The sequence below is a fragment of the Lasioglossum baleicum genome, chromosome 1 (assembly GCF_051020765.1).
Source record: "Lasioglossum baleicum chromosome 1, iyLasBale1, whole genome shotgun sequence".
Classification (NCBI taxonomy): domain Eukaryota; kingdom Metazoa; phylum Arthropoda; class Insecta; order Hymenoptera; family Halictidae; genus Lasioglossum; species Lasioglossum baleicum.
This window is the reverse complement of record NC_134929.1, coordinates 4,588,970-4,603,155: the sequence shown is the minus strand read 5'-3', so window position 1 is coordinate 4,603,155 and position 14,186 is coordinate 4,588,970. Positions and strand designations below refer to the sequence as shown.

The 14,186-nt window shown below is 41.1% G+C and overlaps 3 protein-coding genes across 3 annotated transcripts; all 3 read right to left on the bottom strand.

The window, feature by feature from the left end:
- Positions 1 to 502: 502 nt before the first annotated feature.
- On the bottom strand, positions 503 to 1,955 carry LOC143208430 (uncharacterized). The gene is made up of 4 exons (XM_076422903.1): positions 1,913 to 1,955; positions 1,611 to 1,828; positions 1,053 to 1,147; positions 503 to 993 (listed from the first exon to the last, which is right to left on the bottom strand). Exons 1-4 carry the CDS (start codon positions 1,926 to 1,928, stop codon positions 843 to 845), a joined length of 480 nt encoding a protein of 159 aa, XP_076279018.1. The 5' UTR covers positions 1,929 to 1,955; the 3' UTR covers positions 503 to 842.
- A 156-nt stretch (positions 1,956 to 2,111) lies between these two features.
- On the bottom strand, positions 2,112 to 2,994 carry LOC143208426 (uncharacterized). The gene is made up of 2 exons (XM_076422890.1): positions 2,785 to 2,994; positions 2,112 to 2,698 (listed from the first exon to the last, which is right to left on the bottom strand). Exons 1-2 carry the CDS (start codon positions 2,960 to 2,962, stop codon positions 2,334 to 2,336), a joined length of 543 nt encoding a protein of 180 aa, XP_076279005.1. The 5' UTR covers positions 2,963 to 2,994; the 3' UTR covers positions 2,112 to 2,333.
- A 7,698-nt stretch (positions 2,995 to 10,692) lies between these two features.
- Positions 10,693 to 14,145, bottom strand: LOC143211015 (uncharacterized). The gene is made up of 9 exons (XM_076428411.1): positions 13,280 to 14,145; positions 12,371 to 12,810; positions 12,268 to 12,300; positions 12,137 to 12,169; positions 12,003 to 12,035; positions 11,880 to 11,912; positions 11,771 to 11,803; positions 10,898 to 11,018; positions 10,693 to 10,716 (listed from the first exon to the last, which is right to left on the bottom strand). The coding sequence occupies exons 2-9, from the start codon at positions 12,415 to 12,417 to the stop codon at positions 10,693 to 10,695; spliced, it is 357 nt and encodes a 118-aa protein (XP_076284526.1). The 5' UTR covers positions 12,418 to 12,810; positions 13,280 to 14,145.
- Positions 14,146 to 14,186: the final 41 nt, after the last annotated feature.

Here is a 14,186-nt window from a genome sequence, read left to right as displayed (position 1 = left end):
TTTATGAGATCGTCGGTGGGCCAATCAGCTAAAGAGTTGGACTACCAAGCGGTAGACCGAGGTTCGAATCCTGGTCGGGTAAACAGTTTTTTTCCAACCGTCTACCGCTTTATATCTACCCAGCTAACCAGGCGTGCCTTGGGCAAGCCGTGCCTTGGGCAAGCCGTGCCTAGGGCACAGATCGGCAAATCATTGTCCAATCTACGCTCGGAGGTGCTCAAGTCCTGATTGGCTTAATTTTGGACGACCTCCTGTGAGCGCATATGCCGAGCTAGTGTCGACCGTAGGACCAGGGTTTGGACATGGGCATGAGGTCGGCATCAGGTCGGCACGAATCGGCCGAATGTGCCTTTGTGGTAGCACTGTCGCACTGATGAATATCGTTTTACAGGGCAGCACCGTCAGCGAGCGTAGGTCGCACTAATGTGGCAGATGGCGGCGAAGTAAATCTCTATCGTACCAAATACACGCATTCATTCTCGACAATTCGAAATACCCATACAAATTTTATTTAGTTCTCCTATTTGTTATTTTTTCTAGACTAAGGATCTTTATGCGAAATAAAAATTATCTGCATCGATTACAAGAGACACAAGCTAAAAATTACATTGCCGTACAAATCTCTTTACAGTTCAATTTCAACTAATTTACATTTAAATTTATTGAATACACTTATTTTAATGTAAAATATTAAGAATTTTAAATTTTTATTACTACATATCGCAGGGAGTTGGTGGGTGAAGGGATTCTAAATGAACGAAACAGGAAATAATTAATAAATAGTATATTTTGTAATTTATTTTGATTAGTTTTCTTTATTACTCAACTTAGATTCTTACATATTAGGGATTCGCTGTACATACATAGGCACACCTGGTCCATGGAAATTTCATTACTTCAGAAGCATCTTCTGGTTGGGATTTCTGGTCGAGTCTGGACATATTTTCCTGATTCTGCGCCTCTTCTCCGGAACGGCGTACTCCTTCAGGGTAACTCGAACATAAACCAAATATAAAATATAACTAATATAAACCAAATAAATTTTTACAAACCTTGGCTTGCGCGGACACTGCTCGTTATTTCGCATTAATCTTGCAGTCCATTCATATGCGGGGGAGTCACATGTCCTTGTAGTCAGGTTGCAGAGCTGGAGAGAATACTATTTTAAATAGTAAATAATAAATAATCCTATTTATTTTAAAGTATATGTACAATTTCGAAAATAAAATGATTTATTTGAGGCAGTAATTTTTGCAAATAGTATTTGAAAATAGTATTTTATTTTAGGAATATTGAAAATATTTGGACTTTGTCTTTATATTTTCAATTTCAATTTTAAATAGTATTGCTGAAAATAATGGTTCGCATTCGAGAAACATACACTGTATGCTTATCAACTAGCCTCAGTAGGCACAAGAAATACAATATTCTATTTTGTGTTTCAGATTATTGAAATAGAAATATTTTATTTTGTGGTTCCGATTGTTAAAATGGAAATATTTTATTTTCGAAACTGTATATCTTATGAAAAATACTATTTTCTTTAAGCAAAATAAGGTCGAAAGTATTAAATAGTATTTGAAATATTTGTTTCGCCAAATAATGCCCACCTCTGTCAGGTTGGTAGTTGAGGACGGCTCGGCGCCGTCGCCGTTTTTGTCACCGGGGTAAAAGTGGTCATCTTCGTAGTCGCGGCCTGTCCAACATCCGCGGGCATCGGTGACGGCAAGGGCGTCGCGGAAGGTTCGCTTGACGATTGAAGTGCGCTGCCTTCCCCGCCGCCGCGAAATCCGTCGTCGTTGGTACCAGGTTGACCGGATCGTAGTCTCTGTAACATTCATGTGATAAATAAATATATTAATCGATGAATTAATAATTAGATTCAACTGAATAAAAGATGTACAATGCTTACCGTGGATGGCCCTCATTATCCGTCTGTAGTACAGTAGGCGGGTCCCACGGATACCCGACCACGTGCGTAACGTCACGACAGTGCCGCGATTCTCCCAGTTATTCCGCTGTTGGCTGTGGAAAATTTGTACATTAATATTAATTAATTACAATTATTATATATAACCTCGTGTTACTTACTCCACCTTCTTCTCCAATTGCTGCAATCTGATACTAAAACAAAGGTTGATAAATTAATACATTTATATTAATTAATTATAATTATTACATGCTAACGATTTAATATATAACCTCGTGTTACTTACTCCTTTTCCGTTTGCACGCGTAACCAATAGATTTCCGCATTACCCTGGAGGTACTATTGACAATGCGTTTTTTTTCAGTGGTATCCCCAGTAGGCCTACTCCACTATTTATAGGTCGTTACATGTCGTTGAACTCCGGTTCTAAGTACTCTATACTGTCATCGTTTTCGGCACGGAGGTACTCGAAAACGGCATCGTCGTCGTTTTGGTCCAAGACGTAGTCGATAACGTCGCCGTTTCTGTTATTGTGGTCGTCGTCGTTGTTGCAGTTATTGTTCGAGTTGTCGTTGTCGTCGCCGTCGTCGTCGTCGTCGTCGCGACCTGTCCAGCATGCTCGGGCGTCGGTTACGGCGAGGGCGTCGGCGGAGGGTACGCTTGCCGATGGCCGTGTCCGTTGCTTTGCGGCTTTGAGCGCCGCCTTCCCGGCATCCGCGAAATCAGCCTTCGTACCCTTTGGATAGGAGGCTGACCGGAGCGTAGCTTCTGTAACATTCATTTAAATAAAATATATATAATAATCGATAAATTAATAATTAGATTGTACTGAATAAGAGATGTGCAATACTTACCGTAGATGGCCCTCACTATCCGCGTGTTATACAGCGGGCGGGTTCCACGGATGCCCGTCCACGTATGCGTCAATGCCACAGTGCCGGAGAGGGCATCGTCGAAACAAGCTCTGACTGCTTCTCGCAACGAGTGCCCTCCTAATTGGTGCAAATACCCAACCTGAAAAAAAATAAACATTACTTTTTATATTCATAAACTTAACCTTTTGAGTGCCGGGAGCCGATATATCGGCTCCTGCTACACTGGCGAGAAGTGCCAGAGCCGATATATCGGCCCGCGCCTCGTAGCGCTTTACTATTGTTACGGATGACGAACAGGTGTTCAATATCATCTCTGGCAGGAACCGTCCTAGATAAACGAACAGAGTTTTTCCCTAGATAAATCTACATAATTGTTTAGGTTAGTTTAGGGCCCAAACGTACGCACGACCAACTGGTCGTTGAGAAAATACGAATGTTCACTTGAAGGGTACTGACAAGTACCACCCGTCATTGCAGGGCTATATAAGCCCTTACATTTCTACTCTCGTGGGCTAGTACTGTCGTAATCACGAATAGTGTCGCGTCGTGCTGCATCTCGGAAGTCAACTACCAGTGAGATCGGACGTTCGTTCCTTTTGAATCAAAGTTTAACCGTACAGATTCCGCGAGTTCGGTCTAAAATCTGTTAGGCAGTGACAAGGTTGCTCCGAGTCCCCCGCATTGCCAGTGCGTCAACACCGTGCGTCTTAGCTTAGGTAATATCACCTTTCAATTTCTTTCCTATTCTAAATTCAGTTCATTCGCGACACAAGTACACTTGTAGAACGAAACTCTATAGTAAGAATATATTTGTCTTCTTTGATAATTAACTTAAATTCATTAAACCCATAATTATCGTCCAATATCCTAACCAAGTAATTGAACGTCCCCACATGATACAATCTTACCGCTCGGATTGTATCAATTAAATTATACTAGTTACGAGGCTTACTAATTATCCTAGCAATTCCCTGATTAACCATCAGGTTCTTTCGCGACATTCCAATTGTCCGAACAGAGATTTATCCAACCTAGCGGCTCCCCAGTTTTGCATTGGGTTCGTCCGCATCCTAACAGCTCCCTGATTTCGCATCAGGTTCGTCTGTGCTATTATACAACCTCCTAGCAGCTCCCCGGTTTTGCATCGGGTTCGTCTGCGTTTGACTCCATTCCTAGAGGCTCCCTGACTTCGCGTCAGGTTCGTCCTCGCTGTCAATAATCCTAGCGGCTCCCCAATTTCGCATTGGGTTCGTCCGCGTTCCTTAACTAACAAATTTATATCATATTCCTAGGGTAATAACCCTTCGCCGGCCACTCGTGCTGCTCGCGGCCCTGGCTCGTAACAGAACTGGTGACAGCGGTGGGATTTATCAATTATTTTAGGATCACTTTAATTTTGGGTTTACTACGTTAAATTACTCGTAGCTGAGTATTGACAATATACTAGTTTTCCTAGTTACGTCTCAATATTATTAGCAATATACTAGTTTTCGCTAGTCACGCTTTTATACCAATAATATACTAGTTTTCCTAGTTAAAAGGTTTCTATATACTAGTTTTCCTAGTTGAAAGGTTTCGGTAATATACTAGTTTTCTCTAGTTACATTTTAAAAAAAAAATGCCGAATTCAGCTGCAAATACTTCTTCCGTTGACATAATGAACTTGACGGTTTCACTTGCAAATTCTATGTCGCTGTTGACGCAAAAGACATGCTTACAGAATATTACTTCGACAATTCCGACCTTTAACGGGGAAGACCCCTCTTTGATTCGTTTCGCGCAAACTTTAGAGGACGGGTTAACTTTGATTCCGGAGGGTACGGAAACCGAGTATCTGGCAATTGTTCTTACTAAGCTCGTCGGGCCAGCACGTAGATGCACATTAGAGCACAAGTTTACTACCGTAAAAGCGTTAATTCAACATTTGAAGAAACGGTTCGCTCCCGGCAAGAGCCTATCATATTATCAAGTGGAAATCGCGAAACTACATATTCGCGAAGGAGAGAGCCTACGACAATACATCGATAGGACAGGCCACTTGGTCTACTGTACGCGCGGAGCCATGAGGGAAAAATACGAGGCACATGCTGAAGGATTTATCAAATTGATGGAAAAGGACGTCATTGAAAACTTCATCGATGGATTACCGGATCGGATTTCCCTGAAGGTGTCGGCTATCTTGAAGGATATAAAAAATCTGGAGGATGCTTACGACGCCGTGCTACAGATAGATAAAAGATTAAGGAATCGACGACAGTCGCCTCGGAGTGAATCACCATCAAGGTGGTCCCGCCGAGATTCATATGACCAGGACTCTCGCTACCGCGATCGTGAAGTGTCATATCCCTTATCTCCAAGCAAATATGACCGACACAGGGATCAACGCACGAGACCATCTGGTTTTGAGGAGGAGAGAGAAGGACGAGCGTCTGCCTGGACCTTGCGTCACAGGAGCCCCTCCGGTTCCCCCTCCAACCGTTCGGATTCGTCAATTGTGAGAGACGGAGAGAAACGGTATACAATTTTTAAAAATTCCGATAGGAATCGCATGTCAAAATCGTATTGTTGGCATTGCGGAACATCCGGACACGATGGAAAATTCTGCAAGAATCGACCGCGTAGTCCGCGATTCCAAAGAGATTCGTGAGATTCGTCCGTGGAATCGAACAAATCTTTAAACTTCGATCGCGCTCACCGTACAGGCGACACGATGAGCGAAAACAAAGAAGTTCGCCAAAGAACTGTCCGCTTCGAGGAAAAACCCTCATCAAGGAAGCTCCAGCACCACGAATCAAAATCAAAATCCCAGAACTGGAATCAGGCACGGGAGAATTTCTAATTGATGGTGGAGCATCCGTAAATTTAGTAGTTCTTGACGTTTTAGGAGAAGGAGCAGAAATTGTTTCACGCGAAGAAATTGAAATAACTGGTCTTACTACAAATCCAATTCGCACTCTAGGAACTACGATACTTCACATACACGAAGCTCCTGCGTTTTTCTACGTAGTGAAGCGCCTTGCAATAGAAGCAGATGGACTTATAGGAAGCCCATTTTTAAAACAGGAAGAAGCAGAAATTTCTTATTACCATGGGACACTGGTATTAAAAAATAAGCCCATCAGGCCTATTCGATTTTCAAATTACCAGCAGGACTCAGATGTACGGACCAAACATCGCATCGATGCCCGAACATCTCAACAGATTGCCATAAGAATAGCTAATCCAAGGATAAAAGAAGGCTATTTACCACGCATAAAAACGCACAAACAACTCTACATAGGAGAAGCCGCCGTCCTGAACGACGGAGGAAAATGTCATGTTATGGCAACCAACACTAGCGAGGAAGCCATAGACGTAGAAATAGAGCCACAAATCGTGGAACCTTACGACATTTTGAGCACATCAGATGAAGATATTTATTCAGAGGTACGTCAACATTGTAATTTCAAAACTAGAGAAGATAGGATACAGGGAATCTCCGAAACGCTAAATTTGAGTCACCTGAACAAAGAAGAACGGTGTAGCATCACCGCATTGATAAAGGAATTTCCCGATCGATTTTATCTCCCCGGAGATAAATTAGGGAAGGCATCTGATTTCAAGCACTCCTTACATACAACTGATGAGATTCCGATTAACACGAGACAGTATCGCTACCCTCCTGTACACCAAGAGGAAATAAAAAAGCAAATCAATGGCTTATTATCCGATGGTATTATTACTCCGTCGAAATCTCCGTACAATTCACCCTTGTGGATTGTACCCAAAAAACCAGATGCGCAAGGAAACAAACGTTGGCGCATGGTAATAGATTTTCGTGCGCTTAACGAGAAGACCATTTCCGATAAATATCCACTGCCTCAAATTACGGAAATATTGGATCGTCTCGGAGGAGCCAAATACTTCTCCGTTTTCGATCTCGCCAGTGGGTTTCACCAAATAGAAATGGATCCGAAAGACAGACAGAAGACAGCTTTCACCACCCCTAATGGACATTATGAATTTTCACGAATGCCGTTTGGTTTGAAAAATGCACCACCTACTTTTCAACGCCTCATGGATCAGGTATTAACTGGACTCCAGGAAACGGACGTTTTCATTTACCTGGATGATATCGTGGTTTACGCTGCGTCATTACACGAACACAACATTAAAGTCAGGAAATTATTAAACCGTTTGCGAGAACATGGTTTAACTCTTCAAACCAATAAATGCGAATTCTTACGAAAAGAAGTTGCATACCTTGGACATATTATTTCAAGACAGGGAGTAAAACCTGATCCCCGAAAATTAAAGGCTGTCAAGGATTTCCCAACGCCTACCTCACAGAAAAATATACAACAGTTTTTGGGTTTAGTAGGATATTACCGAAGATTCGTACCAGATTTCACTACAAAAGCAAAATCTTTAATTGACCTTCTAGGAAAGGGCAAAAAATTCAAATGGACTGAAGAACAGGAAAACAGTTTTAAGCAGTTACGTGAAGAACTCTGTCGAGAGCCTATTTTACAATATCCAGATTTTAGCAAACCATTCGTCGTTACAACAGACGCCTCCGAATATGCCGTTGGAGCCGTGCTTAGTCAAGGCGAAATAGGAAATGATCTGCCGATCGCTTATGCATCGCGCAGCCTCAACAAAGCAGAGAGAAATTATTCAGCCACGGAAAAAGAATGTTTAGCAATGGTATACGCCGTCAAATATTTCCGACCGTATGTGTACGGAACAAAATTCACATTGGTTACAGATCATCGACCATTAGTTTGGCTGCATTCTGTGAAAGATCCGACATCAAGACTCATGAAATGGAAGCTCCGACTATTAGAATATGATTATCAGGTTGTCCATAAATCTGGAAAAACAAATAAGAATGCTGATGCATTATCACGTAATCCTACTTCCACCTGTTTACCACTCATCCCGAGGGAAGTCAAAGACCCCGATTTTAAAATCCAAATACCGAAAACAGCTGTCGACGCTGTTTCAATAGGACAACGCGTCAGACAACTACATCGAGACCGAGAAAAACGGCCGAAATATCAACAAACAAGCAGCAGTTCAGATGAGACGGAACAACCCGCCCTGGGGAAGGTTCAACGCTCACCAATTATTAACATAAATAGAACTCTTCCGAGTTTATCTAAAGAGATAGTGATGCCAGACGAAGATCAGGACAACGCACACCATTTTTTGCCCGCAGCAAACTCCACAGAAATTTTTTCTACGGATAAGAATACGACCTTATCTGGTGATTTAATTTCGTTTGAGGAGCCACTGGAAAACACCGTTATAGAGAATAGGAACAATTTACAGCAGGATGTACCCTACATACCGCAGGTACCATTTCCTGAAATAGGTGGAATTTTGCAACGCAACGTGATTCGATTTCCAAACAATATAATACGCGAAGCAAGGGCACGGCAACTGCCTGATCGCACAGCCGACCCTTACCCATTCTTTGACGCCGATACCGATGGTTCTTCTACCGAAACTGACCTGGAAGCGCCGCCGGAACCGAAACAGAGGATTAGCATTTCTTCAAACACCCTTACCGCAAAGGAAGACCATTATGTACATTTCATATCAGCTGATCGCAACCTAATAACCCCCGTAGGAAAACTGTTACTGGACACGGGATTGATAAATAAGCAAGAACTTTTAGCTGCACGACCGAAAAAGGGACAGGTCATAATTTCAAACAATGGGTTATTTAAAACCTTCAGCATTGTAATTTCCGATAACTTCTATGATAAACCAAAAAGATTGGATATAATTAATGGATTGAAAACTCTTCAATCTGCTTTAGAACAAAATAGGAGCAAATCTTTTCGAATATCCGCCACCGGAGATCATCATAAATCATCGCCTGATGAACTTTTCAAAGCATTAAAAGAAGTCTTTACAGATTCAACTTATCAAATTACAATATGTAACTGTGTTATTACTACACCTTCCGTAGAAGACAGGCAAGAAATCATCCATGAAGCACATGATAGCCTAACAGGAGGGCATAAAGGAGTTACAAAAACCTACAATCGCATTCGATCAAGATTTCATTGGCCGCACATGCGCAACGAAATTCAGGATTACATCCGAAAATGTAAAAGTTGTCAGGAGCAAAAATTAGTCAGAACGAAAACTCGTCAACCTATGTTGATCACTGACACACCGTTGGAACTCTTATGACAAATCTGTCAGAAATATTCAAGATTAAACAAATCACCACCTCCGGATACCGACCACAAACTAATGGATCATTGGAGCGAAGCCATATTGTTCTTACAGAATACCTCAAACACTATATGGAGAACTACGAGGATTGGGATTTATTAATTCCGTTTGCAATGTTCTCTTATAATACGTCTGTTCATGAAGCTACCAACTTCACACCATATGAATTAATTTTTGGTAAACAGGCTCGAGAGCCAACCTCATTTCCAACCGGTACAATTTTGAAGACATATGGAGACTATTTATCGGAACTAATAACAAATATAGTCCGAATCCGTAATATAGCAGCAAATGGAAACCATGCATAACGATCTTCTAAGGAGCAGGACTACCTCCACCGACAGCAGTCTCTACCTGAGCACCACCTAGCAATAAGTACACTTACACCTACACTACACTCGTTAAAAATTTTTTCTCTTCAGTTTATTTTTTTTTTCACGCCACTTTTTTCTTTTTTTTTCTTAAAGTCTATTGTATCTAGGACGTTTCCTTCCTGATGAGAAAGCATCACGGGAACCGCGATGTTTCTTCTTGGTGGGGAGATGTTACGGATGACGAACAGGTGTTCAATATCATCTCTGGCAGGAACCGTCCTAGATAAACGAACAGAGTTTTTCCCTAGATAAATCTACATAATTGTTTAGGTTAGTTTAGGGCCCAAACGTACGCACGACCAACTGGTCGTTGAGAAAATACGAATGTTCACTTGAAGGGTACTGACAAGTACCACCCGTCATTGCAGGGCTATATAAGCCCTTACATTTCTACTCTCGTGGGCTAGTACTGTCGTAATCACGAATAGTGTCGCGTCGTGCTGCATCTCGGAAGTCAACTACCAGTGAGATCGGACGTTCGTTCCTTTTGAATCAAAGTTTAACCGTACAGATTCCGCGAGTTCGGTCTAAAATCTGTTAGGCAGTGACAAGGTTGCTCCGAGTCCCCCGCATTGCCAGTGCGTCAACACCGTGCGTCTTAGCTTAGGTAATATCACCTTTCAATTTCTTTCCTATTCTAAATTCAGTTCATTCGCGACACAAGTACACTTGTAGAACGAAACTCTATAGTAAGAATATATTTGTCTTCTTTGATAATTAACTTAAATTCATTAAACCCATAATTATCGTCCAATATCCTAACCAAGTAATTGAACGTCCCCACATGATACAATCTTACCGCTCGGATTGTATCAATTAAATTATACTAGTTACGAGGCTTACTAATTATCCTAGCAATTCCCTGATTAACCATCAGGTTCTTTCGCGACATTCCAATTGTCCGAACAGAGATTTATCCAACCTAGCGGCTCCCCAGTTTTGCATTGGGTTCGTCCGCATCCTAACAGCTCCCTGATTTCGCATCAGGTTCGTCTGTGCTATTATACAACCTCCTAGCAGCTCCCCGGTTTTGCATCGGGTTCGTCTGCGTTTGACTCCATTCCTAGAGGCTCCCTGACTTCGCGTCAGGTTCGTCCTCGCTGTCAATAATCCTAGCGGCTCCCCAATTTCGCATTGGGTTCGTCCGCGTTCCTTAACTAACAAATTTATATCATATTCCTAGGGTAATAACCCTTCGCCGGCCACTCGTGCTGCTCGCGGCCCTGGCTCGTAACACTATTCGCATTGCGGGAGAAAAAAAAAACTAACAAAAAAACTAGTGTCACTGTTTAGTTCTGTATTTCATCTATAATACGCAGCTTTTTGAATCATGTAAATATCGTTTCTCGTTTGGTTTTTATAAGCATTTTCCCGAACCCTTGTAAAACTGTGAAATTCGGCCGATTTTTCTCGCATAGGCACCTCTATTTCGCCCGGCACTAAGAGGGTTAATAACACAATATTCTCCTTTATTGCAATATACTTACGACACTGTGGTAGTCGCTATCGGGACAATTCTCAAAATTTTGGATATCCTCTTGAGAATCTAGCGGTAGCCAGTGCGGTCGTTGCCCTAGATACTCGGCCCGTACCATCCCAGTTATTTTCCTGACGGTTGTAGAGAAATTCGTACATTAATATTAATTAATTACAATCATTATACAGGGTGAGTCCGCAGAAACAGAACACCTAAATATCTCCGTTACTTTTCGTTGTACAAAAAAACTTCTTAGGACAAAGTTACACTGTTTGAAGGGCCACATGTAACGGTGTGAGGGAAAAAATTTTCAAGGTTATTTTTTTACAAGATTTCAAGGTCATTGATATTTTTTTTAAATGAAATGAGGTATTTTTTAATATATCAATCGATGCAGCTGGACATTCGTTATAAAAAAGTACTAACCTATGTATGTCGAAATGTTAGTAGTTCACGAGATATTTCGATTTGAGTAACTGTAAAACACCATTACTGTCGTAGTAAAACGTTACACAAGTAGACGCTAACGTCTTATTGTTACTACGACAGTAATGGTGTTTTAGAGTTATTTAAATCGAAATATCTCGTGAACTACTCACTTTTCGACATACATAAATTAGTACTTTTTTATAACGAATGTCCAGCTGCATCGATTGATGTATTAAAAAATACCTCATTCCATTTAAAAAAAATATCAATGACCTTGAAATCTTGTAAAAAAATAACCTTGAAAATTTTTTCCCTTACACCGTTACACGTGGCCCTTCAAACAGTGTAACTTTGTCCTAAGAAGTTTTTTTGTACAACGAAAAGTAACGGAGATATTTAGTTGTTCTGTTTCTGCGGACTCACCCTGTATATAAAACCACGTGTTGTTACTTACTCCACCTTCTTCTCCAATTGCTTCGTACTCATTCTAAAACAAAGGTTGTTAAATTATTACATTTATATTAATTAATTACAATTATTATATATAACCACGTGTTACTTACTCAACTTTTTGCTGGATTTCCTGCAGTCCCATACTAAAACAAAGGTTGATGAATTGATAAATTAATATTAATTAATTACAATTATTACATGCTAGCGAATACATATAACCACGTGTCACTTACTCTACATTCTGCTGCAATTGCTGCAGTCCCATACTGAAAGAAAGATTGAGAAATTGATAAATTAATAAATTAATATTAATTAATTGTAATTTTACATGCTAGCGAATACGTATGTATAACCACGTGTCACTTACTCCACCCTCTGCTCTAATTGCTGCAGTCCCATACTGAAAGAAAGGTTGAGAAATTGATAAATTAATAAATTAATATTAATTAATTCCAATCATTACATACTAACGATTAAATATAACCATGTGTAACTTACTTCATCTTCTGCTCCAACTGCTGCAGTCCCATACTAAAAGAAAAGGTTGATAAATTAATATTAATTAATTACAATCAATTGTAATTGTTATTGTATTACTTACTCAAACCTCTGCCCCAACTGCTGGACAAGATGCAGCAATATCGTCATACTAAAACAAATACAAACGTGATACCATTTACTATACAATTTAATTACAATTATTACTAAATTTTAAAACAAATGTGCAACTCGTGCTTCTCACCTGTCTTGCTGCGGAGGAGGCGCCTGGAGTGTCGGAGTCGGGATGGGGATGGGAAGTGGTGGGGAAGGTTTAGGGTTGTTGGACGAGGAGGAACGATTCTGGATCAGAGGATTTGGCGGGAATTGAATGTTCATCTGCGGATCCGACGACTCGATACTGGACTGCAGCAGTAACAGCATATCCTCGCGTGAGGGGGTTTTTTGCTGCTTCTGCGATATTTTGCGGGGTGGCTCTGCCTCCCCCGAGGCTGTTTGATATTTGGCTGGCAACTGTTGCCGCCTTTTTGGACGTTGTTGATTCTGAAATGTATGAACATCGAAAGAGAATATTAATATCATTAATCAAAGAATGGGAAGAAAAAAACAGACGATTGTCGCTGACACTCCTCGTAGGCTGTGCGAGACACTGTAATGTAATTTTAATTGAACATGTATTGTCGATAATTATATTTTCATTTACACAGGAAGTAAGGTACATAAGTGTATTTAATTTTTTTAACTTACTTCTTGTCAACGAATTTTTCAACTTCTAGTGATGAAAATAAGGAAATAAGATATCGTCAGTAGTTGACAAATTTGTTGATGAGAAGTAAGTTAAAAAAATGTAATACATACTTACCTTGCTTCCTGTGCAAATGAAAATATGTACAATAGTTATCTAATTTAAATTACATTACAGTGTCACGTGCAGTCTACGAGGAGTGCCAGCAACAATGGCAACGATACGATCAAACAATTCGGCAAGTAGAAATTAAAAATTCAAGCTTACTTTATCCATGATGCTGATGTTCGGAGAATTTTTATGTCGCAAGTGAACGGGAGCGCTTCTCAGGATCTATTGCCGGCAGAGATAGTAATGCCAGAATCGTGGGCCGTTGTTCGATTGTCTTTTGTCTCGACGTTATTCGTCTGTTTTTTCGCGGAACGCGCGTTTCACCTGTTCTTCGCGGGAGGCCCATTTCGCCTGTTTTCGCTGGACGCGCGCTTCGCTTGTTCTTCGCGGAGGCGCGTTTCGCCTGTTTTCGTTGGACGCGCGCTTCGCGTGTTCTTCGCGGGCTATTCACCGCTTCTATTGCTATTCACGACAGTAGGTGATACTAGTGAGTGCTTATAGGAGCTTATAGGTGCTTAGTGGTTTCCTCATTGGATTACGCGATTTGACCAGCACGTGAAAGGAAGGTATTTATATTTTTTTTATATCGGTTATTCGATTTCATTTTGCCAATGTCTAGCAAAAGCTTACGAACGTCGTTACCGCGGAAACCATTTCGGGAATTGAGTTCCAGTCAAAAACGGCGCGTTTTGAATGTAGTAAGAACAAAGTTGAGGTCGCGTAAAAAAGCAGCACGCCCCGCTAATGTTAGTGTACCGGATATTCCTCTCACCAGCTCGTCTTCGTTCGCGTATTCTAATGTCGAGTCTTCGCGTCAACCTACTATCGACATAGATATTGATCACGACATGCCCGGCACTTCGAGTTCTTTTCCTTCGTCAATTCCGTCGCGCAATGACACAGCCCGGCCATCTGCTGTCGCTGTGTCAGAACCCTCGTTTCGCGATAGTTTAGCCACTTGTTTCGTGGACAATAACATATCGCACACCCAGGCGAATAACATATTACGCGTTTTGCACAAACATTCGTGTTCCGTCGCAACGGATCGTAGTCCTACACAAAG

Excerpts from the sequence above, each read along its gene's own strand:
- LOC143208430 (XM_076422903.1), bottom strand. Across the intron at positions 1,148-1,610 it reads CAACTACCAACCTGACAGAG|CTCTGCAACCTGACTACAAG; the intron begins GTGGGCATTATT and ends TATTCTCTCCAG. Across the intron at positions 994-1,052 it reads CAGTGTCCGCGCAAGCCAAG|TTACCCTGAAGGAGTACGCC; the intron begins GTTTGTAAAAAT and ends TTTATGTTCGAG.
- LOC143208426 (XM_076422890.1), bottom strand. The coding sequence starts at position 2,962 with ATGTTTATTTTTTTTCAGGTTGGGTATTTGCACCAATTAGGAGGGCAC. Across the intron at positions 2,699-2,784 it reads GATAGTGAGGGCCATCTACG|AAGCTACGCTCCGGTCAGCC; the intron begins GTAAGTATTGCA and ends TGAATGTTACAG.
- LOC143211015 (XM_076428411.1), bottom strand. The coding sequence starts at position 12,417 with ATGACGATATTGCTGCATCTTGTCCAGCAGTTGGGGCAGAGGTTTGA. Across the intron at positions 11,913-12,002 it reads CAATTGCAGCAGAATGTAGA|TATGGGACTGCAGGAAATCC; the intron begins GTAAGTGACACG and ends CCTTTGTTTTAG. Across the intron at positions 10,717-10,897 it reads ATAGCGACTACCACAGTGTC|ATGAAATACAGAACTAAACA; the intron begins GTAAGTATATTG and ends TGCGTATTATAG.